The sequence below is a fragment of the Monodelphis domestica genome, chromosome 1 (assembly GCF_027887165.1).
Source record: "Monodelphis domestica isolate mMonDom1 chromosome 1, mMonDom1.pri, whole genome shotgun sequence".
Lineage (NCBI taxonomy): Eukaryota > Metazoa > Chordata > Mammalia > Didelphimorphia > Didelphidae > Monodelphis > Monodelphis domestica.
The window spans coordinates 170214325-170240228 of NC_077227.1; the positions used below are offsets into that span (position 1 = coordinate 170214325).

The following is a 25904-nucleotide window of genomic DNA, read 5'->3' on the forward strand; positions in this document are numbered from 1 at the left end:
TGTTCAGATAGAAACTTAGATAATCACTTTTTGAGGATGTGGAAGAGAAGACTGTTGCTTCATGAAGAAATTTTACTAGATTATTAATGTCAAACTCAAAGGAAACTGTAGGCCACATACTGACATAAAATAATTAGAAGTTTTCATTATTTATGTGATATTATATTTTAAATTATTTTTAAGCATTTCTCAATTATATTTCAGCCTAGTTCTGTGTAATTTCTGTGTGTGTGTCATCTCTGGACTAGATGACCTTCCAACTAGATGATCATATTATTCTTTGATTCCATGATCATTCATAGGACACACGTGGAAAGAAACTATATAGACTACAAATGATATTGACTCAGTCAACTTAATTTCTTTTTCCACTCATTTATTATGAATATATCGATGTTGATGTTGATAGGTAATATTCCTCGTGTATTTCACCAGCTTGCCTGACCATTTATTGTCACCGTAGCAAGTGAGAAAAGCTCAGGGTTTGGAGTTAGAAGACCTAGGCTTCTATCTTGCCCAGGCACGTAATAGCTTTGTATCAGTCACTTTGCTCTCTGAGTGTTAGTAGCCCTTTCTGTAAAATGATGAAGGCCCCTCAATGTGCTGCCCCATTCTAACTCTATAATCTTTATAGGCTTTGCTTGGAACAAAAAAGGTGTTTCTTAAACAGAAAATTATCATTACCATCTCCTTTTAGTATATTCTATGATATTTTAAGGGCATTAATAATTTCCCTCACTTAAAATTAAAAAACAATTTTAATAAAAAAATTTCCACATATGTTTTCCAAAGTCACATGGTCCATATTATCTCCCACCTCCCTCCTGGAGCTGAAAAGCAATTCAGTCTGGGTTATACCTGTATTATCACTCAAAACCTATTTCCATGTTATTTTTTTTTGTAAGCAATCTTCCCACTTCTATATAACATACGGCTACACCTTTAAAAACATCTTTCCTTCTGCTTTTCTTGCTAACTTCTATGATAGAATTCCTAGAGAAAATGATATAATAAATATATATTAATGTTGTCTCTAGTTCCTGTTATCCTGTGTTTCTCTTTTTAAAAATATCCTTAATACTATTTGCCTTATTGGTAATTCAATAGAGTTTAGAACTGGAAGAGACCTTGGAGATTATATTGTCTAAATTCCTCTTTTTACAAAAAAGAAAACTGAGACCTTGAAAAGTTAAATGACTTGCTCAAGGTCACAAAGCTAATATGTTGTAGGGCAAGAATTTGAAACCAGGTCCTATTACTTCAAATCCTTTGATCCCCCCCCACACACACACATTATATGGTCTTTAAAAACGAGGATAATAACACCTATACTATGTATGTGCTGCACTGAGTTATTGTGCTTAGAAAGCACTTATGTTTTTTTAATGAGCTATTATTATTGTTGTTATAGAAAGAAAAAAGTTAGAGGAGGGAGTAATGTTTAACCTTGATTGTCAGAGATAGACTAAAGTTTGGGACTTGGCCTTTATAAGGGAATCATGTGAAAATGCCGTGCTTTTTTTCTTTTTCCCTGCTTAACTGCACATTTGAGCAGCTAAGAAGTCAAATATAAAGTGAGGTGGAAATTCTCTATAGAAAGACAAAAGGCATTCAAACAAGAAGGTTTCAGAGGGGTGGAAAGTTTATAGAACAATTGTTGCCTGTTTGAAATTATAAATAAGTGAAAAGATTAATCACAAATAGAGTGAATAAGCAACATCCACAACTTAAGTGCAAGGTTTTCCTAAAAGCAAAAAGGAAAACTAGATCTAAACTAAACAATGATTCAAAGTTAATTTATACTTTAAAATTTTCTGTTAGAAACAATGTGGCTTAAGCTTGGAATCATAAAGGTCTGGGTTCAAATCTTGACCCTGACACTAGCTACGTGACCATGAACAAGTCATTAGACCTCTCTGAGCCTCAGTTCCTTTTCTCCAAAATGGAAATAAAAATACCTTAAAGGTTTACCTGAAGGGGGCTGATGTCAGGATCAAATAAGAAAGCTAAATATGTATATATAATATTTCTTTGCCACAATGCACTATATGTCAGTTATGATTATAATTATCTTGACTAATTGGGAAATCAAAACCAGTGAGATTTGCTAGTGGTTTATACAGAAACTTTAATGAGTAAATTTAGAAAATATTTTTAAAAATCCATTGAAAACAGTGACTTAAAATTTACTGTTTTGTTTTGTTCAATCATGACCAACCTTGTGGACCACAGAATGCTAATACTGTCCATGGGCTTTTCTTGGCAAAGATAACAGAGTTTGACATTTCCTTCTCCTGTGGTTTAAGGCATTAAGTGACTTGCCCATGGTCAAACAGCCAATAAATTTGTATTTGAACTCAAGTCTTCCTGATGCTAGGCCTACTACTCTATCCAATGAACCACAAAGCCACCTTAAAATTTGCTTAGTCCTCTGAAACATTATAGAATTCGACAGTGAGGAACACTTATTCTCTTCAACAGTTTATCAGACTCTTCAGTTTTGTACTGTTGTCTATTAATGTTTTTCCTTCATCTCTTGATTTCCTAGCATTAATCTATATCTTGCTTCTTTCTCTGTACCTTCTCTTACTGCTTTTCTGTCACCATCACTTTGTCTTTCAGCATCTTAAACTTTTCATTTTTTCTTCTAGAATAATAAGCGTACACTATTCTATTTTTTTCAGATTTAATAGATTTTAGGTGGTATTTTCCCCTCCACATAATAATTTAACCTTTTAATTTGTTCTTTTCCATTATTGTTCTAATTTATTTGCCTTGTTTTTTTCTGTTTTTATTAGCTTCTTATGTAACCAAAAATTTTTAAAATAAGATTTTATTGATACCTTCATTTCTTTACATCACCTGAATTTCTCCCAGTAATCTTTTCTTTCCCAGTTTAAAAATTAAATTAGCCTCTATTGATAAAAATATTATATTTTATGAGGTTTATTAAATATTATTAGAAATCAAGGAAATAAGAAAATACAAAATAAGAAAAACACTTGCCATTCACTTACTACATCTTGCATGCCGAGTTGAGAGACGCGTGTACTTAGAAGCAGAAGAAGAGAGCCCTTGGGAGGCAGAGAGCCCTTTAAATATTAAATTCTGTTCTCACCCAGGTGAGGACTCTGGTGAGATTATAGGGAATTCTGGGAAGTACCAAGGACTTCTGGGGATTGAAGTCCGGGGTTCAAATCTCCATTTTACACCAGAGAGCCATCTCATATAATCAATTCCATTTCTAAAGGAGGAAAAACTCCCTCCAAATTAGTAAAACTGAAAATGTGTGCATCCTACTATACCTGTGGACCTCCCATCTCTGCAGAGGAGTGGAGTGGGTATATGTCTTTTCCCATTCAATTGCTTTCCTTCTTATCCTAACTACATTCATTTTTCTCATGCTTTTTTGTAGGTATATTAATGTTTCATATACAGAATCTTTTATGTTTGACATAATCAAAGTTATTTTATTGTCTTTTGTATTTGCTTCTATCCTTTGGTTAAGAATATATAAGAAGAGATCTCTGATGTGTACTTTTCATCATCTTTTTGTGTTATGATATTTAATTTAATATTAGGGTCATATTTTCATTTAGAATTTATTATAGCATATGATGTAAAGTGTTGTTCCATACCCAATTTCTTCTAAACCACTTTGCCATTTTCTGAGCAGTTTTTACATATAGGGTGTTTTTTTTACCCAAATACTTTGTTTTACAATTTGTCACACACTGGGTTGTTGAGTTCCATTCTTTCTTTGTTTTTCTGTTTCTTCTTTCCTCCCAGCTAAAAGTGTAATAGTTATTTACAGGCTTATTTCCACTATGTATCAGTGTGGAAGTTTTGACCTGTGCCGTTTCTGACCCAACCCAGGTTACCATTCCATAGGGACTCTTTGGAAGCTCCCATATTGATGTAGAACATTCTAGTTCTAATGGAGACAAATGATTAATTGGCTAAAACTAGTATAGCTCAGAACTCCTGAACTCATACTGGTCCCTGCCTAACTGGTTGCACATATTACGTACAGGTGCCACTATGCCTGACAAGTTTCACTGTTGCTGATTTCTCTTTTGTCTAATTTGTTCCATTAATTACTTCTCTATTTTTTAACCAGTACGGAATGGTTGTGATGATTGGCGGACAGCTGCTTGATAATATTGTTTGAGATGGGATTTTGGCAGGAAGCTGCTAATAACTAGAGGCTACAGAACAAGTTGACTTCAATTTTAGATAAAAGACATATAAACAAACAAACAAATAAATAAAAGATGTATAACTAAAAAATCCTCTGAGCCCTAAATAAGCAACTTACTATATAATTTAATGGTAGAACTTCTTAAAAGAACTACAAAAAATAGAGGAATGTGCTTCCAGCAAGCAAAGAAAATTTTATTTTACTTTAAAATTTTTTTTATTTAATTAATTAAAAATTTTTTTCCATGGTTACATGATTTATGTTCTTTCCTTCCCCTCCTCCCACCTCCCTCCTGTAGCCAATGCTCATTTCCACTGGGTTTTACATGTGTCATTGATCAAGACCTATTTCCATATTATTATTATTTTTTTTAAACCCTTACCTTCTAAGATTCTAAGGCAGAAGAATAGTAAGGGCTAGGCAATGGGGGTTAAGTGACTTGCCCAGGTCACACAGCTAGAACATGTCTGAGATTAGATTTGAACCCAGGACCTCCCATCTCTAGGTCTAACTCTCAATCCACTGAGCCACCCAGCTGCCCCCCCCATTTCCATATTATTGATATTTGCACTAGGGTGATTCATTAGAGTCTACATTCTCAATCATATCCCTATCGACTCATGTGATCAATCGATCATGTGACTCGTGTTTTTCTTCTGTGTTTCTACTCCCACAGTTCTTTCTCTGGATGTGGATAGTGTTCTTTTTCCTAAGTAACTCAGAATTGTCCTGGATCATTGCATTGCTGCTAGTAGAGAAGTCCACTACATTCGATTGAAACAAAGAAAATTTTAATGAATATGCAGAATGTACTTTTTTTTTTTTGTCAGTGCTGAGTAACTACTGTATGTGTGTGTGTGTACACATTTATATTTATGTGTTTGAGTTAACTATGTTTTTCCTTCTCAGAATGCTATGTCTGATTCTTTTCCATATTTAATCTTACTACTTCAAGGTCCTAGATAATCAAGGGATATATTTAGATATTTTAAAAAATTAGCTTTCAAGGGGAAAATTCTTTTAAATTATCCAGCTAGGGCTCCCTCAGAATATTAAATATTATTTATTAAATAAAATACAGAAACATTTTCTAATATTACTTGTTCATATTTCTATATATTAAATTTCTTAACCTCTAGTATTAAAATTACTGAATACAAATTTATTAACAATGAAATCAGAGATACAGACAAATAATTATTTATAGTACTTTAGCTCAGAGAATAATCATAGCCAGAATCACCTCAAACGTAGATTATAATGGCTAAAGACTGATTTTCACTTAAAAAATAGTTCCACACTACTTTATTCAGTTAGGATAATAAAGACTCTTTACAAAATTCTATTCATCGTTTTCACAGGATTGTGAATGGTTGCATAAAGAAAGAAGATATGTTCATCTTTTTTTCCTCCCTTTTCAATTTTTCACCAGATATGAGAAGAAAACATCTTCATCTTCTCGCAAATTCTCCTTCTTAATAATCTGTTTTAACACATAAAATTCCCTATATAATGTTTCTTTATAAAATAATAAGGCAGTTTTAACAAGAAAAAAAAGTTTTTACCTGACCTTTTTCACTAATAAAATGGGGATAACAATATTATTTACTTCTTCAAGTTGTTGTAAAGCTCCAATGTGATGTATAAAGCCCTCTAGCTTGCTATCATTATCTTTCTTCTCCATTAATTCTTCAGAGTAATGTTAAATTCAAAGTTACTCTGAAGTATTAAGGAGAAGAGCTTCAAAGATACTAGTTAAGTTATTCACAGTTGATCATAGTACACTATTGCTCTTACTGTGTATAAATTTCTTCTGTTTCTGCTCACTTCACTTTGCATCACTTTATTGAAGTCTTTTCAGGTTTTTTTTTTTGTTGTAATTATCTTGTTCATCATTTCTTATGACACAGTTGTATTCCATTACAATCATATACAACAACTTGTTCAACCATTCATCAATTGACAGAGATCTCTTCAGTTTCTAGTTCTTTGTTACCACAAAAAGAGCTGCTGGAAATATTTTTGTACAAGTAGAGACCCCTTTTCCTTGTCTTTAATCTCTTTTGGGATATAGACCTGCTAGTAGTATTGCTCGGTCAAAGGATATGCATAGTTTTATGGCCTTTAGGGCCTGGTTCCAGATTGTTCTTATAACAGATACTACATAAAAAAGTATACAATCTAACAGAAAATACATAAAAAATATATAATCAACCTCCCCTGAGGCAGGTATTGACCAACACATATAACATTTTTTAACACTTATCATTTACTTATTTTAACTTTCTCTATAGTCCTATAAAAGTATAATAATAATAACCATTTCTAAACAGAATACATGCCAGGACACATATTTAAAATGAAATACAAATTCTATAATATAATTATAAATTATATACTTACCCATTGGCTAATGGATGTCTAAACTCATTTTACTGCAAAATAAAAAAAATATTAATAATGGTATCATTTGCTTCAAGTACAAGGAAAAATAAAAAAATCCTAAAAATGAAAAAGTCTGGAGTTCAGTGTCAGTGAAAATAGTGTCCAGTTGTCTCTGTGGTTTTATATTCAGTGCATGTGACAGGATACAGTCAATCAGTTTTGATGGAAGGTACTCATTTTATGTGGAGCAATGTATTCATGAGATCTTTTCTCCAATTTTTATAGCTGTTAGAGTGGTTAACAGTACTTGAAACGGACCTTTCCAGGCCAGCTGAGTTGCCTATGTGCACTGGAAGTTCTTTATATATACTTTTTCTCCTGGGTTAAGATCATGAAGGGAAATGTTTATAGGTCCTGCTTGTACTAGAGCTCTGGATTCCTGAAATTCCTCTTAATTTTATTTGTAAATCCCATATATAGGAAGCAATAGAAGTATCTCCCCCTAGAAATAATGTGTATGCAGGGGGAAAAGGCTTAGTTTGTATGGGCAGATGTTCAAAAAGTATCTCAAATGGTAAAATATATAAATCTCCCCTGGCCTGCTTTGAAGATAAAATAGGGCTAAAGGAAGAACTTCAGGCCATTTTAAATGAGTCTCAGTGCACAGTTTTCCAATCATGGTCTTAAGTTCTCTATTCATTCCTTCAACTTAGCCTGAGCTCTGGGGATGATACAGTACATGAAATTTAGGAGTTATCCTCAAACAGGCCTAAATTTGAGATAAAATTGGATCAGTAAAATGAGTTTCCCAGTCTGAATCAATATGTGCTGACAAGCAAAACAAGGTATAATTTCTTTTAAAAGCATTTTGGCAACAAAAGTTACTGTGACTCGAGTGGTAGGAAATGATTCTAGCCATCTAGTCAGCTGGTCTACTATGATTAGATAAAATTTATAATGTCCACCCTTTGACATTATAATAAAATTGATTTGTAGATATCCAAAAGGTGTGTAACCAGAGGACATCCACCAAAAGCTTTTCGATGAAAGGCATGTTGGTTATATGCTTGGCAGGTGGAGCAGGTTGCACACACTTTAGAGGCTATGGTAGTTATACCAGGGGCTAAACATACTCTTTTAACAGAGTCTACAATGCCTTGGATTCCAAAATGACCATTTTTATGAATGTATTGACATATTTGGTGATAAAAATTCTAGGGATTAGGGGTTTTCCTTCAGATAACACCCGTATTCCATTAATTTGTTTTGCTTTGAATTTTTTTTTCAATTGATAAACATTTATTATGTGCCTATATCCCTGGCACTTTGCTAAGTGCTGGAAATACAAATATAGAAGAAGAAAAAAACTAGTCCCTGCCCTCAAGATGTTTACAGTCTACTGGGACAGAGGGACTGACCACATACAAACAAATATGTTTGTATGTATTGATCAGTAGGAAATTAACATAGGGAAGGCCCTGAATTCAGGGGCAGTTGGAGAAGGCTTTCTGTAGAAGGTTGAGTTTTTTTTTAAATTTTACTTTTAAACATTATTTTATTTGGTAATTCTCAAACATTATTCATTGGAAACAAAGATCATTTTCTTTTCCTCCCTCCCTCCATCCCGCCTCCCCTCCCATAGCCGATGTGCGATTCCACTGGGTATCACATGTGTCCTTGATCTGAACCCATTTCCATGTTGTTGGTATTTGCATTAGGGTATTCATTTAGAGTCTCTGCTCAATCATATCCCCTCAACCCCTGTAGTCAAGCAGTTGCCTTTCCTCGGTGTTATTACTCCCACTGTTTGTCCTCTGCTTGTAGATAGTGTTTTTTCTCCTAGATCCCTGCACATTGTTCAGGGACATTGCATTGACACTAATGGAGAAGTCCATTATGTTTGATTGTACCACAGTGATTCAGTCTCTGTGTACAATGTTTTCCTGGTTTTGCTCCTTTCTCTCTGCATCACTTTCTGGAGTTTATTCCAGTCTCCATGGAATTCCTCCACTTTATTATTCCTTTTAGCACAATAGTATTCCATCACCAACATATACCACAACTTGTTCAGCCATTCCCCAAATGAGGGGCATCCCCTCATTTTCCAATTTTTGGCCACCACAAAGAGCCCAGCTATGACTATTCTTATAAAAGTCTTTTTCCTTATTATCTCTATGGGGTACAAACCCAGCAGTGCTATGACTGGACAAAGGGCAGTCTTTTAGTTCTTTTGGGCATGATACCAAATAGCCCTCCAGAATGGTTAGATCAACTCACAACCCCACCAGAAATGAATTAATGTCCCTACTTTGCCACATCCCCTCCAGCATTTATTACTTTCCTTTGCTGTCATGTTAGCCAATCTGCTAGGTGTGAGGTGATACCTCAGAGTTGTTTTGATTTGCATCTCTCTGATTATAAGAGATTTAGAACACTTTTTCATGTGCTTATTAATAGTTTTGATTTCTTTAACTGAAAACTGCCTATTTATGCCCCTCTCCCATTTATCAATTGGAGAATGACTTGATTTTTTGTACAATTGATTTTGCTCTTTGTAAGTTTGAGTAATTAGACCTTTGTCAGAGGTTTTTGTTATGAAGATTGTTTCCCAATTTGTTGGTTCCCTTCTGGTTTTAGTTACATTGGTTTTGTTTGTACAAAACCTTTTTAATTTGATATAGTCAAAATTATTTATTTTACATTTTGTGACTCTTTCTAAGTCTTGCTTGGTTTTAAAAGCTTTTCCTTCCCAAAGGTCTGACATATATACTATTCTATGTTCGCCTAATTTACTTATAGTTTCCTTCTTTATGTTCAAGTAATTCACCCATTCTGAGTTTGTCTTGGTGTTGGGTGTGAGGTGTTGATCCAAACCTAATCTCTCCCACACTGTCTTCCAATTTTCCCAGCAGTTTTTATGAAATAGTGGATTTTTGTCCCCAAAGCTGGGGTCTTTGGGTTTGTCATAGACTGTCTTGCTGAGGTCATTTACCTCAAGTCTATTCCACTGATCCTCCTTTCTGTCTCTTAGCCAGTACCAAATTGTTTTGATAACCACTGCCTTATAGTATAGTTTGAGATCTGGGACTGCAAGTCTTCCTTCTTTTGTATTTTTTTCATGATTTCCCTGGATATCCTTGATCTTTTATTCTTCCAAATGAACTTAGTTGTGTTTTTTTCTAATTCAGTAAAGAAGCTTTTTGGTAGTTCAATGGGCATGGCACTAAATAAGTGAATTAATTTGGGTAGGATTGTCATTTTTAATATGTTAGCTCATCCCACCCATGAGCAATCAATGTTTTTCCAGTTGTTTAGATCTAGTTTTAACTGTGTGGAGAGTGTTTTGTAGTTGTGTTCATATAGTTCCTGTGTTTGTCTTGGCAGATAGATTCCTAGGTATTTTATATTGTCTCAAGTGATTTTAAATGGTATTTCTCGTTCTAATTCTTGCTGCTGAAATGGGTTAGAGATATATAGAAATGCTGATGACTTATGCGGGTTTATTTTGTATCCTGCAACTTTGCTAAAGTTGTTGATTATTTTGGCTAGCTTTTTGGTTGATTCTCTAGGATTCTTTAAGTAAACCATCATATCATCCGCAAAGAATGATAGCTTGGTCTCCTCATTGCCAATTTGCTTTTTCTCTTTCAATTTCCTCCTTTAAACTTTTAATTTCTCTCCTTGATATCTCTATTAAGTCACTGTTCTCCTCATCTTTCTTTTCATGGCCATTAAATAAATAAACTGCTATTCTCTTCAATTCTTCAAGGTCCATATTAGCCCAATTTGGACAATATATAATCTCTGTCTACTTTGCAACAGTTTTTCACAAACTGTCTCCTTATTTGTCTGACATCCCTTTCTCTGGCAAGATCCAGGTCTATGTATCTACCTAGAAAAGAGGAAAGAGAGATTATTAATCTTATACCCTATAAATATAACTAAAATTCCTAATAACTACCTTTAATTGTCTTCTGAGGACAGCTTCTTCTTGCCTGGCAAACACCAGACCTATCTAACCTACACTATCTATAAATGATTCACTAACTACCTAACTCCCTAAAATAATAGACAGCCACCACTCACTCACTCCTATCAGTTTTCTGTAGTAGCACAAACTGTCAGTAACCAACTGAAAGCAGACCTTGCCTCAGAGACAAACTTCCTGCTCTTTAGACATTCCAGAGACAAAAAGTCCTTTAAAGGCTAATGCCAAAAACCCTCTCAGTAAGCTCAGGCCCACCTTTATATTCTAGCAATTAAAAGCCAACCCATACCACCAGCAGTGAACCCCCAAGGACCAACTCAGGCTCAGCAACCAACTTCCCCATAACTTCTAGCTCTAACTATTAGCAACTCACCCCCAACTGACTCATCAACTGTCAGCAACTCCTAGTTTGCAACTGACACTGGCTCAGCAGGGGGCCCCCTGGTTCCTATTTCCTGTCACTGTGGGCTGGTTAATCTTTATACATTTTTATGCTAAGAGGACCTCCAGGTTCCCCGTTAAATTAAAGAAATTGAAGAGTTCCTTTTTACACAGCCATGACATGGGTAATATGGAACTATATATTACATGAAAGCAATGGCATGATGTATTTCATACTATTTACCATCTCTGGCATGGGATAAGGGAGTAAAAGAGGGAATATGAATTGCAAAATCAGAAAATAATTATCAGAAATTGTTTCTATATGTTATCGAAAAAATTTAAATATTTTATCAAGAGATCACTTTTTTGGATTGCATGTATTCCTCTTTCCTTAAGATATTAAAGTTCTTTTAAAAAATTCAATATAAATCAGTCAATCACAAATTATTTTTTAGCTTTAAATTTTTCTTTTGTTCATTTATTTGCATTCCATTGTTACCATCTCTGGCTTCATCATAGTCTTTTATGCCTGGATTACTGCTATATCATCTTTCTGGTCTTCTTAAATCATGTATTCTTACCTACAATCTATCTAGCATAATAGTCCCAAGGATATTTTCATAAACGCTTTGTTTCTTGTGCAAAAAAAGCTTCATTTGGGTTACAAATTTAAAAAAATCAATTGTAGGTGATGTTTACAAGGCAATCTATTATCTCATTTGATCCTCACAAAAACCCTGCAAGGATATTGTTATTTACAGGTAAGGGAATTGAGGCTGAAATAGTGTCTGGGGCAGAATTTGAACTGATATTCTCCCTGTCTTCATCTAGTGTGCTACTTAGTGACCTCAACTTTGAGCAATTCTTTTTAGACTTTAAGGCTCTCAGTAATACAACTTTAATTAAATGCTATCATCCACCAGTCTTATAAACTCATTTTTGTTATTGTTTTTCCATCTGTATAGCCTTGGGGTCTTGAACCATACTTAGTATATAAAAATGTTTAGTGAATTAACTTGAGCATAATCTCTTTTGTTTTTTGTCTGATCCCTTCACTCTCTGGAACAAAAAATGCTTATTCCTCCTCTATAATTTAATTTATTACCTCCATCTTTTCTTCTTCTATTCAGATTTTCTAATCTTTAAATGACTTAACTCATCCAAATCTTTCTAATCCTTACATGACTTCACTCAGGAACTCAAAGGATATTTTGAAGTAAAGTGACCATATTTTAAGCTTTTAAATCCCCTCCCCTAGAAAACAACTAATAACAAAGTGTTTTCTTTCATTTGCCTTATTATTTGCCATTATCTTTTAGAATTTTTTCTTAATGTAGTTGAGAAATTATTAGGATAGCCTTGATGATGGGATTTACCCGTAACAACTTACCTATTCTCACTTTATTTTATCCTTATTGTTGTTATTGTGTAGTCTTGCTTGGGAAAGCAAATTCTTTAAAAATTAAAACATCATGCCCCCATCTAGGAAAATAATGGCTTTATAACTCTAAAAAACAAGTGCTGCCAAGTGTTAATACTTAAAATGAGAGCAATTGAAATCAAACTTTATCTTTTGAATAATTTTATTTTCTTTTTTCAGAAGACGCTGCTTTATAGAAGAGATTTTATGAAGCTGTATTAATAGTAATCAGAGGATATTTTCTTAATATTTATTTGAACTTAAAAGTATGTTTTCATATCTTAAATGAGAATTTAGTGCATGGAAATAAAAAATAATCATAATAGATAAGTGATTTATTTAAGATGTAAGCCCTCTAAACTCCCTTATAAATTTTGTTTTAGTATTGAAGTTAAAACTATTATCTTCCATCACCTGATTTTTGTAATGTACCTTATTGATAGTTGTATATAAATATTGTATCCTAGTTTTGAATTTTTAATATACTTGTAAAAAAAGTATCTTAATTACAATGTTCTATTGTACAATTACAATGTTAATATTTTAAAGTTTTGATTTGTCAACTATCTTTGCACCAAAGTGTTTTTTTTAATAAAAATAATTTTTTTTCTTACTTAGATTCATCCTCAACAGCATTGGCTTCTTTTTGAAGTGTTTGATGAAAATCATTTGGTAAGTTATTTCCTACTAAAAGGAAGTATGAAACATGAATTAAAACAAGTAACAACAAAGAAAAATGCAGTAGTCATTAAGAAAATTGAGGTGAAGGGCTTCATTACTTATGATATGAGAGACAATTTTGTGTCAGTAGCATTGTTCTTACCATATCCACTATTCCCCTTTTACAAAGCCATTTCTTTCTTCTTGCATACTTAAATCTTGGATTTGGTTCTTTCTCTTCTCTAATTGTTAACTGATAAGGCATAAACTGGTAATTAAGAGATTAATTTAAGTATGTTCAATTCTTTTGATTAACTATCTAGTAAAGGTTTATTATAATATCCCCAGTAATATTCATATTATAAAAGGGCTAGGGGTATGGGCTAGAGAAAGAGCTTATTTGAGCCTTCTGAACAGTTTGGACTAGATAATCTTTAAAGTCCTTTCTATCTCTAATATTTTATGTTTCTATAGTATTTACCCTCCTTCAAGGATTTATTTAATGTGCTTTCAGGAGCATACTATAATGAAATATAATATATATGCTTCCTGAATCTTTAAAATGCTATTATTAAAGTTCTTCACTAGTCCAATGTGTGCCATTTTTTAAGCCCATTTCAGACTCTGTCCTTGGCTGCTTCCATTTCACTTAAAGGAGACATGAACAAGCAAGGCCAGTGTTTATACTATATTGTTAAATTTAATATATATTTTAAACCTACTTCATAATAAAGAGTCATGATTTCTCATATAATCCTTTTTTTGCTCTATGAACTCTATGAACTGCTTAAGAACTATAGCTCATGTTTGTTGCTGTTTGTCAAACTAAGTTTTTTAAAGTGGAAATGAGAGTATTTGCTTTGTAGCAAAACCATAATCAGTTCTAGGTCAGGAAGTCCTTTTAACTGTAGATAGCTTACTCTTGAAGGTGTACTTTCAACCCTGTTCCTCCACCCATATTCTTAATCAACTTGAAAAAGCAAGGAACTTAACTTCAAAATTTCCCTTTCTGTACAATACAGATATGATTCTCCAATATTGTGAGTCCCCTAAATAAAAAATGCCTTCTTTCTAAAGCAAATAATTTATCTTTACTTTTTTTTCTATGCATAGAACTTATGTATTCTGATCTCTCATAACTAAGGGAGTAATAGGATAATCAGATAAATTGATTTTACTTGTATGGTGTTTAATATTATCCCTATAAGGTATATTTTGCTTTTTAACCTCTAATTTTCTTTTTGCATTACTTTAATTTCTTTCTCCCATTTTTCTTTGACCTGTCTTATTTGATTTTTGAATTCCTTTTTAAGTTCCACTTGAGACCAGTTTCCATTTTTCTTTGAAGCTTTGTGTGTGGTTGCTTGGATCTCACCATCCCCTTATTAATTCTGTACTTTGCTCTTTGCTGCCATAGAAATTTTCTAGGGTTCTGTGTTTCTTTTGCTATATGCTATGCTATGCTATTATTTTCCCAGTCTTTTTTTTTTTTGCCTATGGACTGGGAGTTCTGAAAGCTGATGATTTCGTCTTGTTGGCTGCTGGCTTGCTTGACTTGGTGCTGTGAGCTATATTGCCCTGGGGCTAGGTCATCACTATAGCACAGGCTTGATAGTGTAAAGTGCTATGGACTTCTAGGCCTCACTGTGAGGATGTGCCAGGGCCTGGGACTTCAAGAGGTGGGTTTAGGGTGTAGTGTGTAGGGTGTTCTGGTTGTTAGTATAGCCTGGGTCCCAGGATCCAGAAATTGGCTAATGTCCATGCTTGGAACCTAATGCAATAGATGGGGGGATGGTTGACCAGCACTCCTGTATGCAGTTTTGCTTCTGGTTCCCCCTTATCCCGTGAAAATTAACTCTCTCTGCCTACTTTTCAAGTTGTGTTCAGGAGGAGAGCCCCTCATTCTGTCTTATGGTTGATTTTTGACTCCTGTTGTTATGAGGCACTTTTTAAAGATTGGTTTGGAAGGACTGTCAGTGGTTTCAACTTTTGCTGCTATTAAGCCACCAGCTTGGCTCCATTTCCCTGACCCTTTTTCTTTTGAGCATGGCACTTCCAGGCTTTTCACTCAGGACTAGGATCATGCTCTGTACCAAGTTCCCAATACTTTAGTTTAACAGGATGTCTCTTAAGAGTTAAATTTTTAAAAACCAATGTAACTAAAATCAGAAGGGAAACAACAAATTGGGAAAAAATCTTCATAGAAACCTCTGACAAAGGTTTAATTACTCATATTTATAATGAGCTAAATCAATTGTACAAAAAATCAAGCCATTCTCCAATTGATAAATGGGCAAGGGAAATGGATAGGCAGTTCTCAGATAAAGAAATCAAAACTATTAACAAGCACATGAAGAAGTGTTCTAAATCTCTAATAATCAGAGAGATGCAAATCAAAACAACTCTGAGGTATCACCTCACACCTAGCAGATTGGCTAACATAACAGCAAAGGAAAGTAATGAATGCTGGAGGGGATGTGGCAAAGTAGGGACATTAATTCATTGCTGGTGGAGCTGTGAACTGATCCAACCATTCTGGAGGGCAATTTGGGACTATGCCCAAAGGGCAACAAAAGAATATCTACCCTTTGACCCAGCCATAGCACTGCTGGGTCTGTACCCCAAAGAGATAATGGACACAAAGACTTGTACAAAAATATTCATAGGTGTGCTCTTTGTGGTGGCCCAAAACTGGAAAACGAGGGGATGCCCATCAATTGGGGAATGGCTGAACAAACTGTGGTATATGTTGGTGATGGAATACTATTGTGCTAAAAGGAATAATGAAGTGGAGAAGTTCCATGGAGACTGGAACAACCTCCAGGAAGTGATGCAGAGCGAGAGGAGCAGAACCAGGAGAACATTGTACACAGAGACAAACACACTGTGGTATCATCGAACGTAATGGACTTCTCCATTAGTGGCGGTGTAATGTCCCTGAACAACTTGCAGGGATCCAGGAGAAAAAAACACCATTCATAAGCAAAGGATAAACTATGGGAGTGGAAACACCGAGAAAAAGCAACTGCCTGAATACAGAGGTTGAGGGGACATGACAGAGGATGACTCTAAATGAACACTCTAATGCAAATACTATCAACAAAGCAATGGGTTCAAATCAAGAAAACATCTAATGCCCAGTGGACTTACGCGTCGGCTATGGGGGGTGGGGAGGAAGGAAAAGAAAATGATCTATGTCTTTAACGAATAATGCTTGGAAATGATCAAACAAAATATATTTAAAAAAAAAGAGTTAAATTTTTAGACTTGAGTTACCCTCCTCTCCACCCAAACCCAATAAGGAGTGATTCTTCTGGTGACTTAGAAACCAGTGGAAATTCCTTTCTATGGAAACATTTCTATTGGAAACATTCTGTCTTTTGCTGAAGACAAACTAATTGGAACCTCTACAAATTACCTTGTTCACATGAATGAACAACTATGGTCTCATAGTTTAGGCTGTAATGGTATTATCTTGTGATCAATAAACCTTCCATATAAATATTTGAAGAAAATCTGTTGACCATTTGTCCAAGATATCTTGCTTTCTATTTTGTTTTTGTTTTATTTTTACCAATTACATATAATAAATTTCCACACAAGTTTTTCTAAGTTATATGATTGAACTTATCTCCCTCCCTTTGTTACCTTACCCCTTCCTTGTGCTGGCAGGTGATTTGATCTGGGTTATAAATGTATTATCATGCAAAACATATTTCTATATTGTTTATTTTTATTGCATTGGTTGCATTGGTTTTATTTGTACAAAATATTTTAAATTTAAAATAATCAAAATTATTGATTTTACATCTTGCAATATTCTCTATCTCTTGTTTAATCATAAATTCTTTCCTTCTCCATAGGTCTGACAGGTAAACTATTTTACATTTCCCTATTTTACTTATAATATCACCCTTTATGTCTAAATCATATACCCATTTTGACCTTATTTTAGGATAGGGTGTGAGATATTGACCAACACCTAATTTTTGCTATACTGCTTTCCAATTTTACCAACAGTTTTTGTCAAATAGTGAGTTCTTATCCACAAATCTGGGATTTTTGGGTTTATCAATACTAGATTGCTGAGGTCATTTACCCCTAATCTATTCCATTGATCTGCCCTTCTATTTCTTAGCCAGTACCAGATGGTTTTGATGATCACTGCTTCATAGTACAGTTTAAGATCTGGTACTTCTAGGCCACCATCCTTCACTTTTTTTTTCATTAGTTTCTTTCATATTCTTGATCTTTTGTTCTTCCAGATGAATTTTGTTATTATTTCTTCTAGTTCTCTAAAATTGTTTTTTGGTAGTTTGATTGGTATGGCATTGAATACATTAATTAATGTAGATAGGATTATAATTATTTATTATATTAGATCAGCCTATCCATGAACAATTAATGTTTTTCCAGTTGTTACATCTAACTTTATTTGTGTGAAAAGTGTTTCTTAATTATGTTCATATAATATCCATATTTGTCTTTGTAAATAGGTTTCCAAGTATTTTATATTGTCTCTTGTGATTTAAAATCAAATTTCTCTTTCAATATCTTTCTAAAGAAGTTTTTGTATGCTCAGAGAACCAAGCTTTCTGGATAAGCCTGCTGGATAATTATTCCTGGCTTCTTTTGAAGAAATTAATTGATAAATAGTTTTGGTATGATGTAGGATCCACACTCAAAAAGTACTATCACTCAGACATTCTGCTTTTTCTAGGGGTGGTAACATGTTAATCAAATATACAAATCCTTTTTAGTATTAATCTTAGATCTCTTTTTTAACTCATACTTGTAAATTTTCTTCAAAATGCCCTAAAAGATGATCTAAATAGTAATTATAAAAAGACAAAGTAACAAATAAAACATGTAGTAATTAGTTTCTAGTTTTGATTTTACTTAAGCACTTAGGTAGCCTTATTTTTGATGTCATTCTCTCTGCTTTGTTGATTCACATTCAAAGTATGCCAAATAAGATATGCAATATCTTTTGACAAAAGACAAGAAAACAAGAAATAATCCCTTATTTAATAAAAGAAACTTGTGATACCAAATTGATTGCTTACTTAAAGCAAAACCATAACAATTTTTACTATTTTTACTCTTAACCATTCTAAATGTTACTATACTGTGATAGAAGAAATACAACTTCAAAATACTCCTTTTTTTTGTTTTCCATGATTCAGTTGACTAAAAATACTATTTTAAAACTCAAAGATTATCTTAGGCAGTTTTTGAAACAAAATATGTTGAAGTTTTTTTGTATTTGTTTAGAATAGACTTCTTAGAAAAATATAAGTACATTAGTCTATGTCTGTCACATAAAAAAACTGGACTGTTTTATTTGTTTCTTATAAATGAGTTGTTACAGTTTTATTACTGGGGTTCTGACTATAAATGTCAAGTACTGGCTTTAAAAGTATTTTAGGGTGTTATTTTTGATATTTTCCCTTTTGAGTAAAATATCAAACCTGATCCATGAGTTTTTAGGAAGAAAGTAAAATTTTAAACTTTTATTGTCACTAGGCTGATAATGCAATAAAGATTAAGAAAACAACAGGAAATAATATAACTTCTGAAAGGTAAATGGTCCAGTGTTCTTAGCTGTTGAGTTTTATCCGCAACAGTTATTAATCTCACCTCAGTAGAGTAGAGTAATTAGTATCCCAATGTAAACAAATGTATACTTTGTTTATAAAAATAAGCATACAGCATAATGTATATTTATGTATGTTGGATGGCAAAGCCTCTGGATTCACTGTGCCACTAGGGGCCAGCAAAGAACTCTTTATCAATTTGTCAGGACTTTTGGCATTGAGATATGTTTATTTGAAGTGTTAAGTCCTTTTTCGACTTCTTAGCACAACCCTCTTAACTGGGTGGATTGGATAAATGGTGAAATAAAATATTAAGAGTTAAAAATTTTTGGAAATGCTGCAGGGGATTTGAATTTTTATGGAATATTTGCTTAGAAAGCTTCTTGGCAGTTTTGATATTCAAAATATAAATGGCATAATTTTAAAACTATGCCACTTGGCTGAAATGGGCATTGCAGTTACAGGAGAACATAACTAATGGTAACCTCTTTAAAATATATTTTTCAAGATAACTTCAATTTTTGTAATGAATAAAATTTACTAATTCATCATAAATTTACCATTTTATAAGATTGTTTGGAAGATAAAATCCTTACCTGTTTGACTCACTGATAAATATTTATTTTTCACGACTGTTTTGGTACTCATGATTTGTTAAAACTTTGCATTTGAGGATTTAAAAAAATATAATGAGTAAATATTTTTCTATATAAAATAACTTGACTGAGTTCCTGGTAGGGTTACTGTTTGGAAATTCAATCCTTCATTTGATACTCAGTTAAATAGGACTTCATTCCTACTGACTTCCTGTAATTCTATCCTTTGGATAAAAATATTAGTGGTTTAACTCCTCTGGAGAACGTTTTGGCAAATAGATTCAAATAGTTAAATAGTTTGCCTAGTGTAGCCAGAGAGAAAAATACTGTTTAAACTCGAAATGCTAGTGGATTGTTGTTCTTAAGTTACTCACTCATGCAAATGGGAGAAGTTATAATTGAAACAAGGTTGGCCGTGTTTGAGGCAGAGGGCTGCAGCTGAGCTCAGCTTAAAGGTCGCTGGAATTCAAGTGCTTTGTAAGTGAAGGCATTTTGACTACTAGCAATTCAAGACTTTTTTCAAGCTCCTAGGCTCTTAAATGAGTTGTTTGCTTCTTTATAGGATGGCTATTATCTGCTATTTTATTTAGGATAAAAGCTACAATTTAAAAGTTCTTTTAAAAAGACTACAAATAATTTTGTCTTCAAATATGGTACAGCTGCTTCCAGCCTGTCTTTAGGCAGAGATCTTTGTTATGACTTTCACATGCTAACATGTTTAGAAATGAGAACAAATGGCACAAATGTTACAATTGCATGTTGCAGCCAGAAGAAGAAATACTTGCCTGCTTTTGGAAACTTCTGGAGATGAATTGAATAATAGTGCTCACATGTCCTTCAAAAGATCAACAGAAATTTCAGCATCTAGCATTATTCATATGAAGCTGACTCCCAGACTACCTCCTCAAACACAAGAAAAGAGTAAGCCTCAAGAAAGACCAACTGAGCCTTCATCTCAAAATATTAGCAAAAAGAGCACCTTTCTACGGATTTCACTGCAGCCTACAAGGAATAATAGATATCTAAAGTCTGGCAACGTAACTGGTGAAGATGCAACATCTACCTGTGTCTTAAAGGAAGGAATTTATAGTGGAGCCACAGAGGATAATAAATTGAGTACTATAAATGATGTGAACAAGTCAAACATCTCTTCTACCAGTGACAGCCCATGCAGTATTTTAACCAGAAATAATGGATCTTTTAGCAGCAGTTGTAGTAGTGATTATGGATCACATAGACTTACAAGTATTGGTTCACACAGTAACAGTTGTACTTTTCCTCCAAGCAATGTTTCTTTCTTCTATGGGAATTTATCCCATGAAGACACAACCAAGAAAAGTTCGACAAATATTAATACTATCCCATGTAAAGTTATTTCAACAAATAGAAGTATAATTCCTTTTAATCAGGATGGCTTGAAGCAAAGATTAGAGATGATGAATTTGCCAGAGAGAAAGAAATCTAAAATTCCACTAAAACGTTGTTCATCTTTGTTAATTTTCCCCAGGAGCCCTTCTGGTATCTCACCAGCTTCTCCAACAAGTGCAGGTATTTTGCCAACGAAAGAATCCTGTCAAACTTCACACCAATTCATTATTTCTCCTAGTGAGCTTGCAGAAATTGAAGATGGTGCTTCTTCTAAAGGATTTCTTTCTACAGCAGTCAGTGGACTTCGGCTGTCTAAATCTATTTGTGCTCCAGGGGAAATTAGACACATCAGACCACTTCATGTGAAAGGTTCATTTGAGGAAAATATTTTTGCCTCAAATAATAGTTGTAATCAGTTGGTTTGTGAAAAATTATCTGACAGCTGTTCTTGTGTTTCACTGCATTTCAGCCAGCAAAGAACATCTTTATCAAAGAGTGAAATAGCAAATGGTTGCACTAAACCAGAAATGTCTGCGGTGGAGTTTAAACTGAATTCTAATCCAAAGTATATCAAGCTAATCCGTAGTACATCTGCATATCTGCCATCTCCCTCAAATGTGGACTGTCAGATAAATATTGATGGAGAATTGGAAAGATTAAATTCACAGAAAAGCAAAGCTCATCACACGTTACAAAGAAGTATTTCATTGGAAGGAACTTATCCAAATCTTTCTTGTTGTTTATCCAGCCTTAAGCACAGTTGTTCCATGGCAAGGCCATCTCAATTACATGTTGAATTCACATCTGGAAATGAAGGCAAAGTTAGTAATTTTACAAAAGAAAGCAAGAACTGTGTCAAAAGAGAATTGTCTAATACTTTGAAACACTGTTGTAAGGTAAGTTTCCTTTGGTTACTTAGGTAAATTTTAAAATGTTGACATTAATATCTATGTGGAATATTTTGTAAAAAAAAAATCTGCCTAATATATAATAAAGCAATCTTAGAATTCCACTAGTTTTCATGTTCGTTATGCTTAGCAAATTTTCCATAATCATTAAGTTTACATTCAAAAGTGTATATTCTGAATAACTCCAAATAGTTTTTCAGGCTCTTTTATTTTATTTGAAAGAAGAAATATATATGTAGATATATACTTCAAAACTTGTTGGCATCTTAAACAATAAATAATTTTTATGGCTTAAATGAAAGAAGCTTTAAATTATGATTGACAAGTTTAAATAATCTTATTTCACTATTTTTTTCTTTGAATAAATCACATATTAATTTCTATGGTCTCCTGTTTAGCTCTGTTTTGCAAATCAGAAATATTAACTTGATGATTTTTTGCTTCATTCATGCAATGCAGAATTATCTAGAAGCATAAAATAGTGACAAATATTTCAAGATAGGAAGACCTACTTCTTTACATAATGTGCTATAATTAGATGACAGAGAAGATAAATAAGTATTGCATTGCATATTTGTAAGAGAGGAATAATAAAATGGTATTTACATTTACACATAGCTAGAACCACAGGAATTTAAGTTTCCACGTTTTTCATTAGTCAGTAGTGGCTCAACCCCAGTTTTATTTTACACTGTAATTCAGTCTTTCAACAATATTGCTTTTTAAATTATAGTTTTTTGGATCTGGTTTTGAGTGGCAGGCATTTTCCATGATATCTTAGTTGTTTTATTAACACATTTCTTTTGGTCTTTTGTTTTGTCCTAACTTATTTAATAGCAAAAAAATGTTAAAGTGTACTTTGCTTATCATGCCTGGAAAATTTTGTATGTTAAAAAAATTTTGTATCAAGTGATTCTGGATGATTGAATTTTTTTTTTCCAATGATAAAATTTTTCTGACTGTGGTGTGGCCATGTGATTACTAATAACTATGTAGAAAGTGAAAATACATTTATTTATCTGAAAACTTAAGATAATTACAAAAAAAAAACCTTTCTGCTTCCTTTTTAGTATCCTTTAGCCAGATTACTACCTTTAGTATTATGAATTTTTTTATTCTTTCCACAAATTGAAAATTATATTACTAAACGCCAAAAGATCACTGCAATCAGAAAGAAAAAAGCTACACCTTTTAGGATCTAGAGAATCATTGGTAGACTACTATAATTTCATTCTATTTCTGTTTGAACCCCATTTTAAAACTAACTCGTTAGAGCAGAAATAAGCAATAATTTAGCCAACTTTATATCGCTTGTTTTTTTCTTTCCCCTAAAAGAAAGTAATTAAAGCGGTAAAGTGAGATCAATATGTGAAGTTTCTTAACCACATTGTATTTTTTTTAGCTCATTTTTTGGATTTCTAGCTGACCTACAGGGAAGTGTTTCCAGAAAGTACTGTCTTAAAATAACTGATTTACCATTGTTCAGTTTTTGTTTGTTTGTTTTTTTAATAGTTTTTTTTTTTTTGGATAATTCTTGCATTGTTTTCTGAAATGTACCTCCTGTTGCAAGGATTGTTTGAGGAACCAAAATACAGAAATAATAGTTGACATTACTTGTTTTCATTTAAATAATGAACACAGAAATCTTTGATCTGACCTCAATACATTTCCATTTTATCTTTGGAGTAATATATTTGATTTTAAAATACTTTAAAGTTGTAAAATCCACAAAAGCTTTTATATCGTATAGTATCTCCTTTTAAATATTAAATAGATTTTTTTTTAAAGAATCAAACAACTCTAAATAGCATTGTGATTGTTAAGGGTAATTTATCTGGGATCTTCTTGAAGTGGTTGGGCAGAGATTTCTTCTAAGAGTAAAATAGCAGTGTTCTTATAAATATAATAATAGTACTGATAAAAAGTTTTGCATATCTTTTTTATCAAACAATTATATATTAATCTAATTATGGTGATATATTCTAACATTTAAAAATAAATAGAACCCAAATATGTATTATGACTCTAGTTTGCCTACATATTCTGATATCCTAAATCTGGGTTCAGTTTTAATAAGATGATATTAAAATAGAATATAGTAATGTCAGCTATATGTACAAGGAACCTATGAAATTAAATCAGTGCTTGAGTGAAAATTCTATGCATTCTTTTCTTGTGTGCTTAGCTAATAAACTACAAGTCTATGGCAGCATAGTATCAAATTTTTAGCTCTCTATAATCAACAACTTGTTAATAGTTTAGTATTTAAAACTTAGTGGGATTTTTAACATGTACTTATGAAAAAAATTTTCTGTAGTACTTTTATAATAGTGTTGTATATGTGATAATCAGGAATTTTTCATGAGGGTGTTCACTTTGGCAAATTAATTAAATGTTAACTTAGTATATTTTATATGCTTTTATTCAGAAATCTTTAAAAATTCCACATTAGATAGAACATATTTTAAAAGGGCAGAGATTAGATATTTTAGCATCATGGACCATGTTTTTCAGCATTTTTCAAAATTGTGCCCTTTTGGGTGGGGAAGAGGGAAGGAAAAAGAAAGTCCCCAAATTTTTTCAATCTGTTGACAAAAATCACTCCTCAGTTTTCCAGTTTTTTTCCCTTTACTTTTTTTCTGAAATCTTTTTCTGGCTTTCTCTGTGGAATGGAGAAGGCCTGATAGACACTTAAAACCCTACTTTTATTATTATTAAAAAATCTCAACATTTTGTGTCAGCTTCATTAACTTTTTCTTTTATTTTCTAATTTGAACAATTGTATTGGAAAGTTTGCTTCCAAATTTTTGTTTTTGTGAATTAAACCAGCATAAAATCTGTTTTTTTTTTTAACCTTTGTTACTTAATCCAGTTTGTGTGAACTTTTTGTTATTTCCTTGTACTAAATTTATCCAAAAAACTTTGACTTCATTAATAATAATAACAATGTTCATATGGCATGGTAGGGTTTACAAAGTGCTTTCCCTATAAACTTCCCCATTCGATTTATTATTACCATTTTAATGATGAGGAAACTGAGACTCAGGTAAAATGAATTAATTCGTGTTCAAAGTACACAATTTATGAGATGGGAGATCCTGGGTTTAAAACCGGCCTTAGACACTTCCTAGAAGTGTCCTAAGTAAGTCACTTAATCTCAGTTGTCTAGCCCTTTATGACTTTTCATCCTTGGAACCAGTATTTAATAGTAAAGACGAAAGTTAAAGGTTTAAATAAAAAAGGGAACACAATTTATAACATGTTATACACAGTACACACACAGTGATAACATATAAACTTTGAAATTGAAATATTTAGTCAAGTAGCATGAATTACTATTTATATGATAATTTGTTTCAAAATTCTTTGTATTTCTCTGTAGATTTAATGTAATGAATAAAGAAGTTTAAAGTATTATAACAATTCAGAATTCTCAGTGGACTTTGCATTAAATATGTAAAGCAGGAGAAAGAAGCAATGATTTGCATGTGTTTATTACTTTTAAGATTTTCAAAGCATAGACCTAAGATCATACAAATGACACGCATAAGTTTGTTTTTAAAAAACAGAGCTCTTTCTACTATACTGGGTCTTCCCTATTCCTTTTATTGTACTTTGTCTTTAAACTTTAGTACTGTCTTAAGTATAGCCTTCTGTTTCCTCCAAAGTATTGTAATTAGTTATTCTTGAAGTAAATAGGCTATCTGATCTTTGACAATCTGACTCTCCTTTCTTATTGGCAAGTAAACTTCATATAATTCCAGCCAATCCTTTTCTAAGACCTGCCATAAAATGATGAGTTAATTAATGCAGTGAAGAGTAAAATATAAATAGCTCTGTCTTCTCACCTTCCCACAACACCCTAATTGAGAACATAAGGAAATAAGAACACGATAAATTAAAACAAATTTTCACATTAAATATATCCAGAGAAATATTTGACTCATTCTCCATTTTGAGTCATTCACCTCAGGAGATAGTATGTTTCACCATTACTTCTCTGAAATTGTGATTGGTCATATTCCATCACATTTATGTTTTAAAACTTGTTCGTATATTTCCCAGTTTGTAAGTACCCCACAAATTTCCATTCTCCACCATCCCAAAGAGTTGTAAATAGTTTTGTTCATCCTTAAAGTTTGTTTTGCTTAGAATTTATCCCTTCCTTAATTTTCCCATACTGAAATTCTCTTTTCCCCCCTTTTCTCTTTCCTGTTTCCTATTTTCCTGTCGAGTAAAATGTATTTCTGTACCCAACTGTGTGTATGTTCTTCTTTGTGTTGACCAATCTGGATAAGGATGAGGTTCAAGTTTCAAACACTCCTCCCATATCCTACTCCTTGTTTGTACCCATATAAACAAGTGATAAATCATATGGTTGGGTTTTTTTTCTGGAT

At 32.8% G+C, this 25904-nt stretch overlaps 1 protein-coding gene across 5 annotated transcripts in view; it reads left to right on the plus strand.

Annotated features, from left to right (window-relative positions):
* NEDD4 (NEDD4 E3 ubiquitin protein ligase) overlaps nt 1–25904 on the plus strand; it is a 151969-nt gene that overhangs the window by 13957 nt on the left and 112108 nt on the right. For 4 of the 5 annotated variants that reach the window (XM_007479693.3, XM_007479695.3, XM_007479694.3 and 1 more), the window contains exon 1: nt 19430–21495. In XM_007479693.3, coding sequence (XP_007479755.2) covers nt 19966–21495 — 1530 coding nt within the window. In that variant the 5' untranslated portion in view covers nt 19430–19965. Of the gene's footprint in view, nt 1–12996; nt 13051–19429; nt 21496–25904 lie in introns of those variants that run through there. The other variant, XM_056809834.1, reaches the window with a different exon arrangement.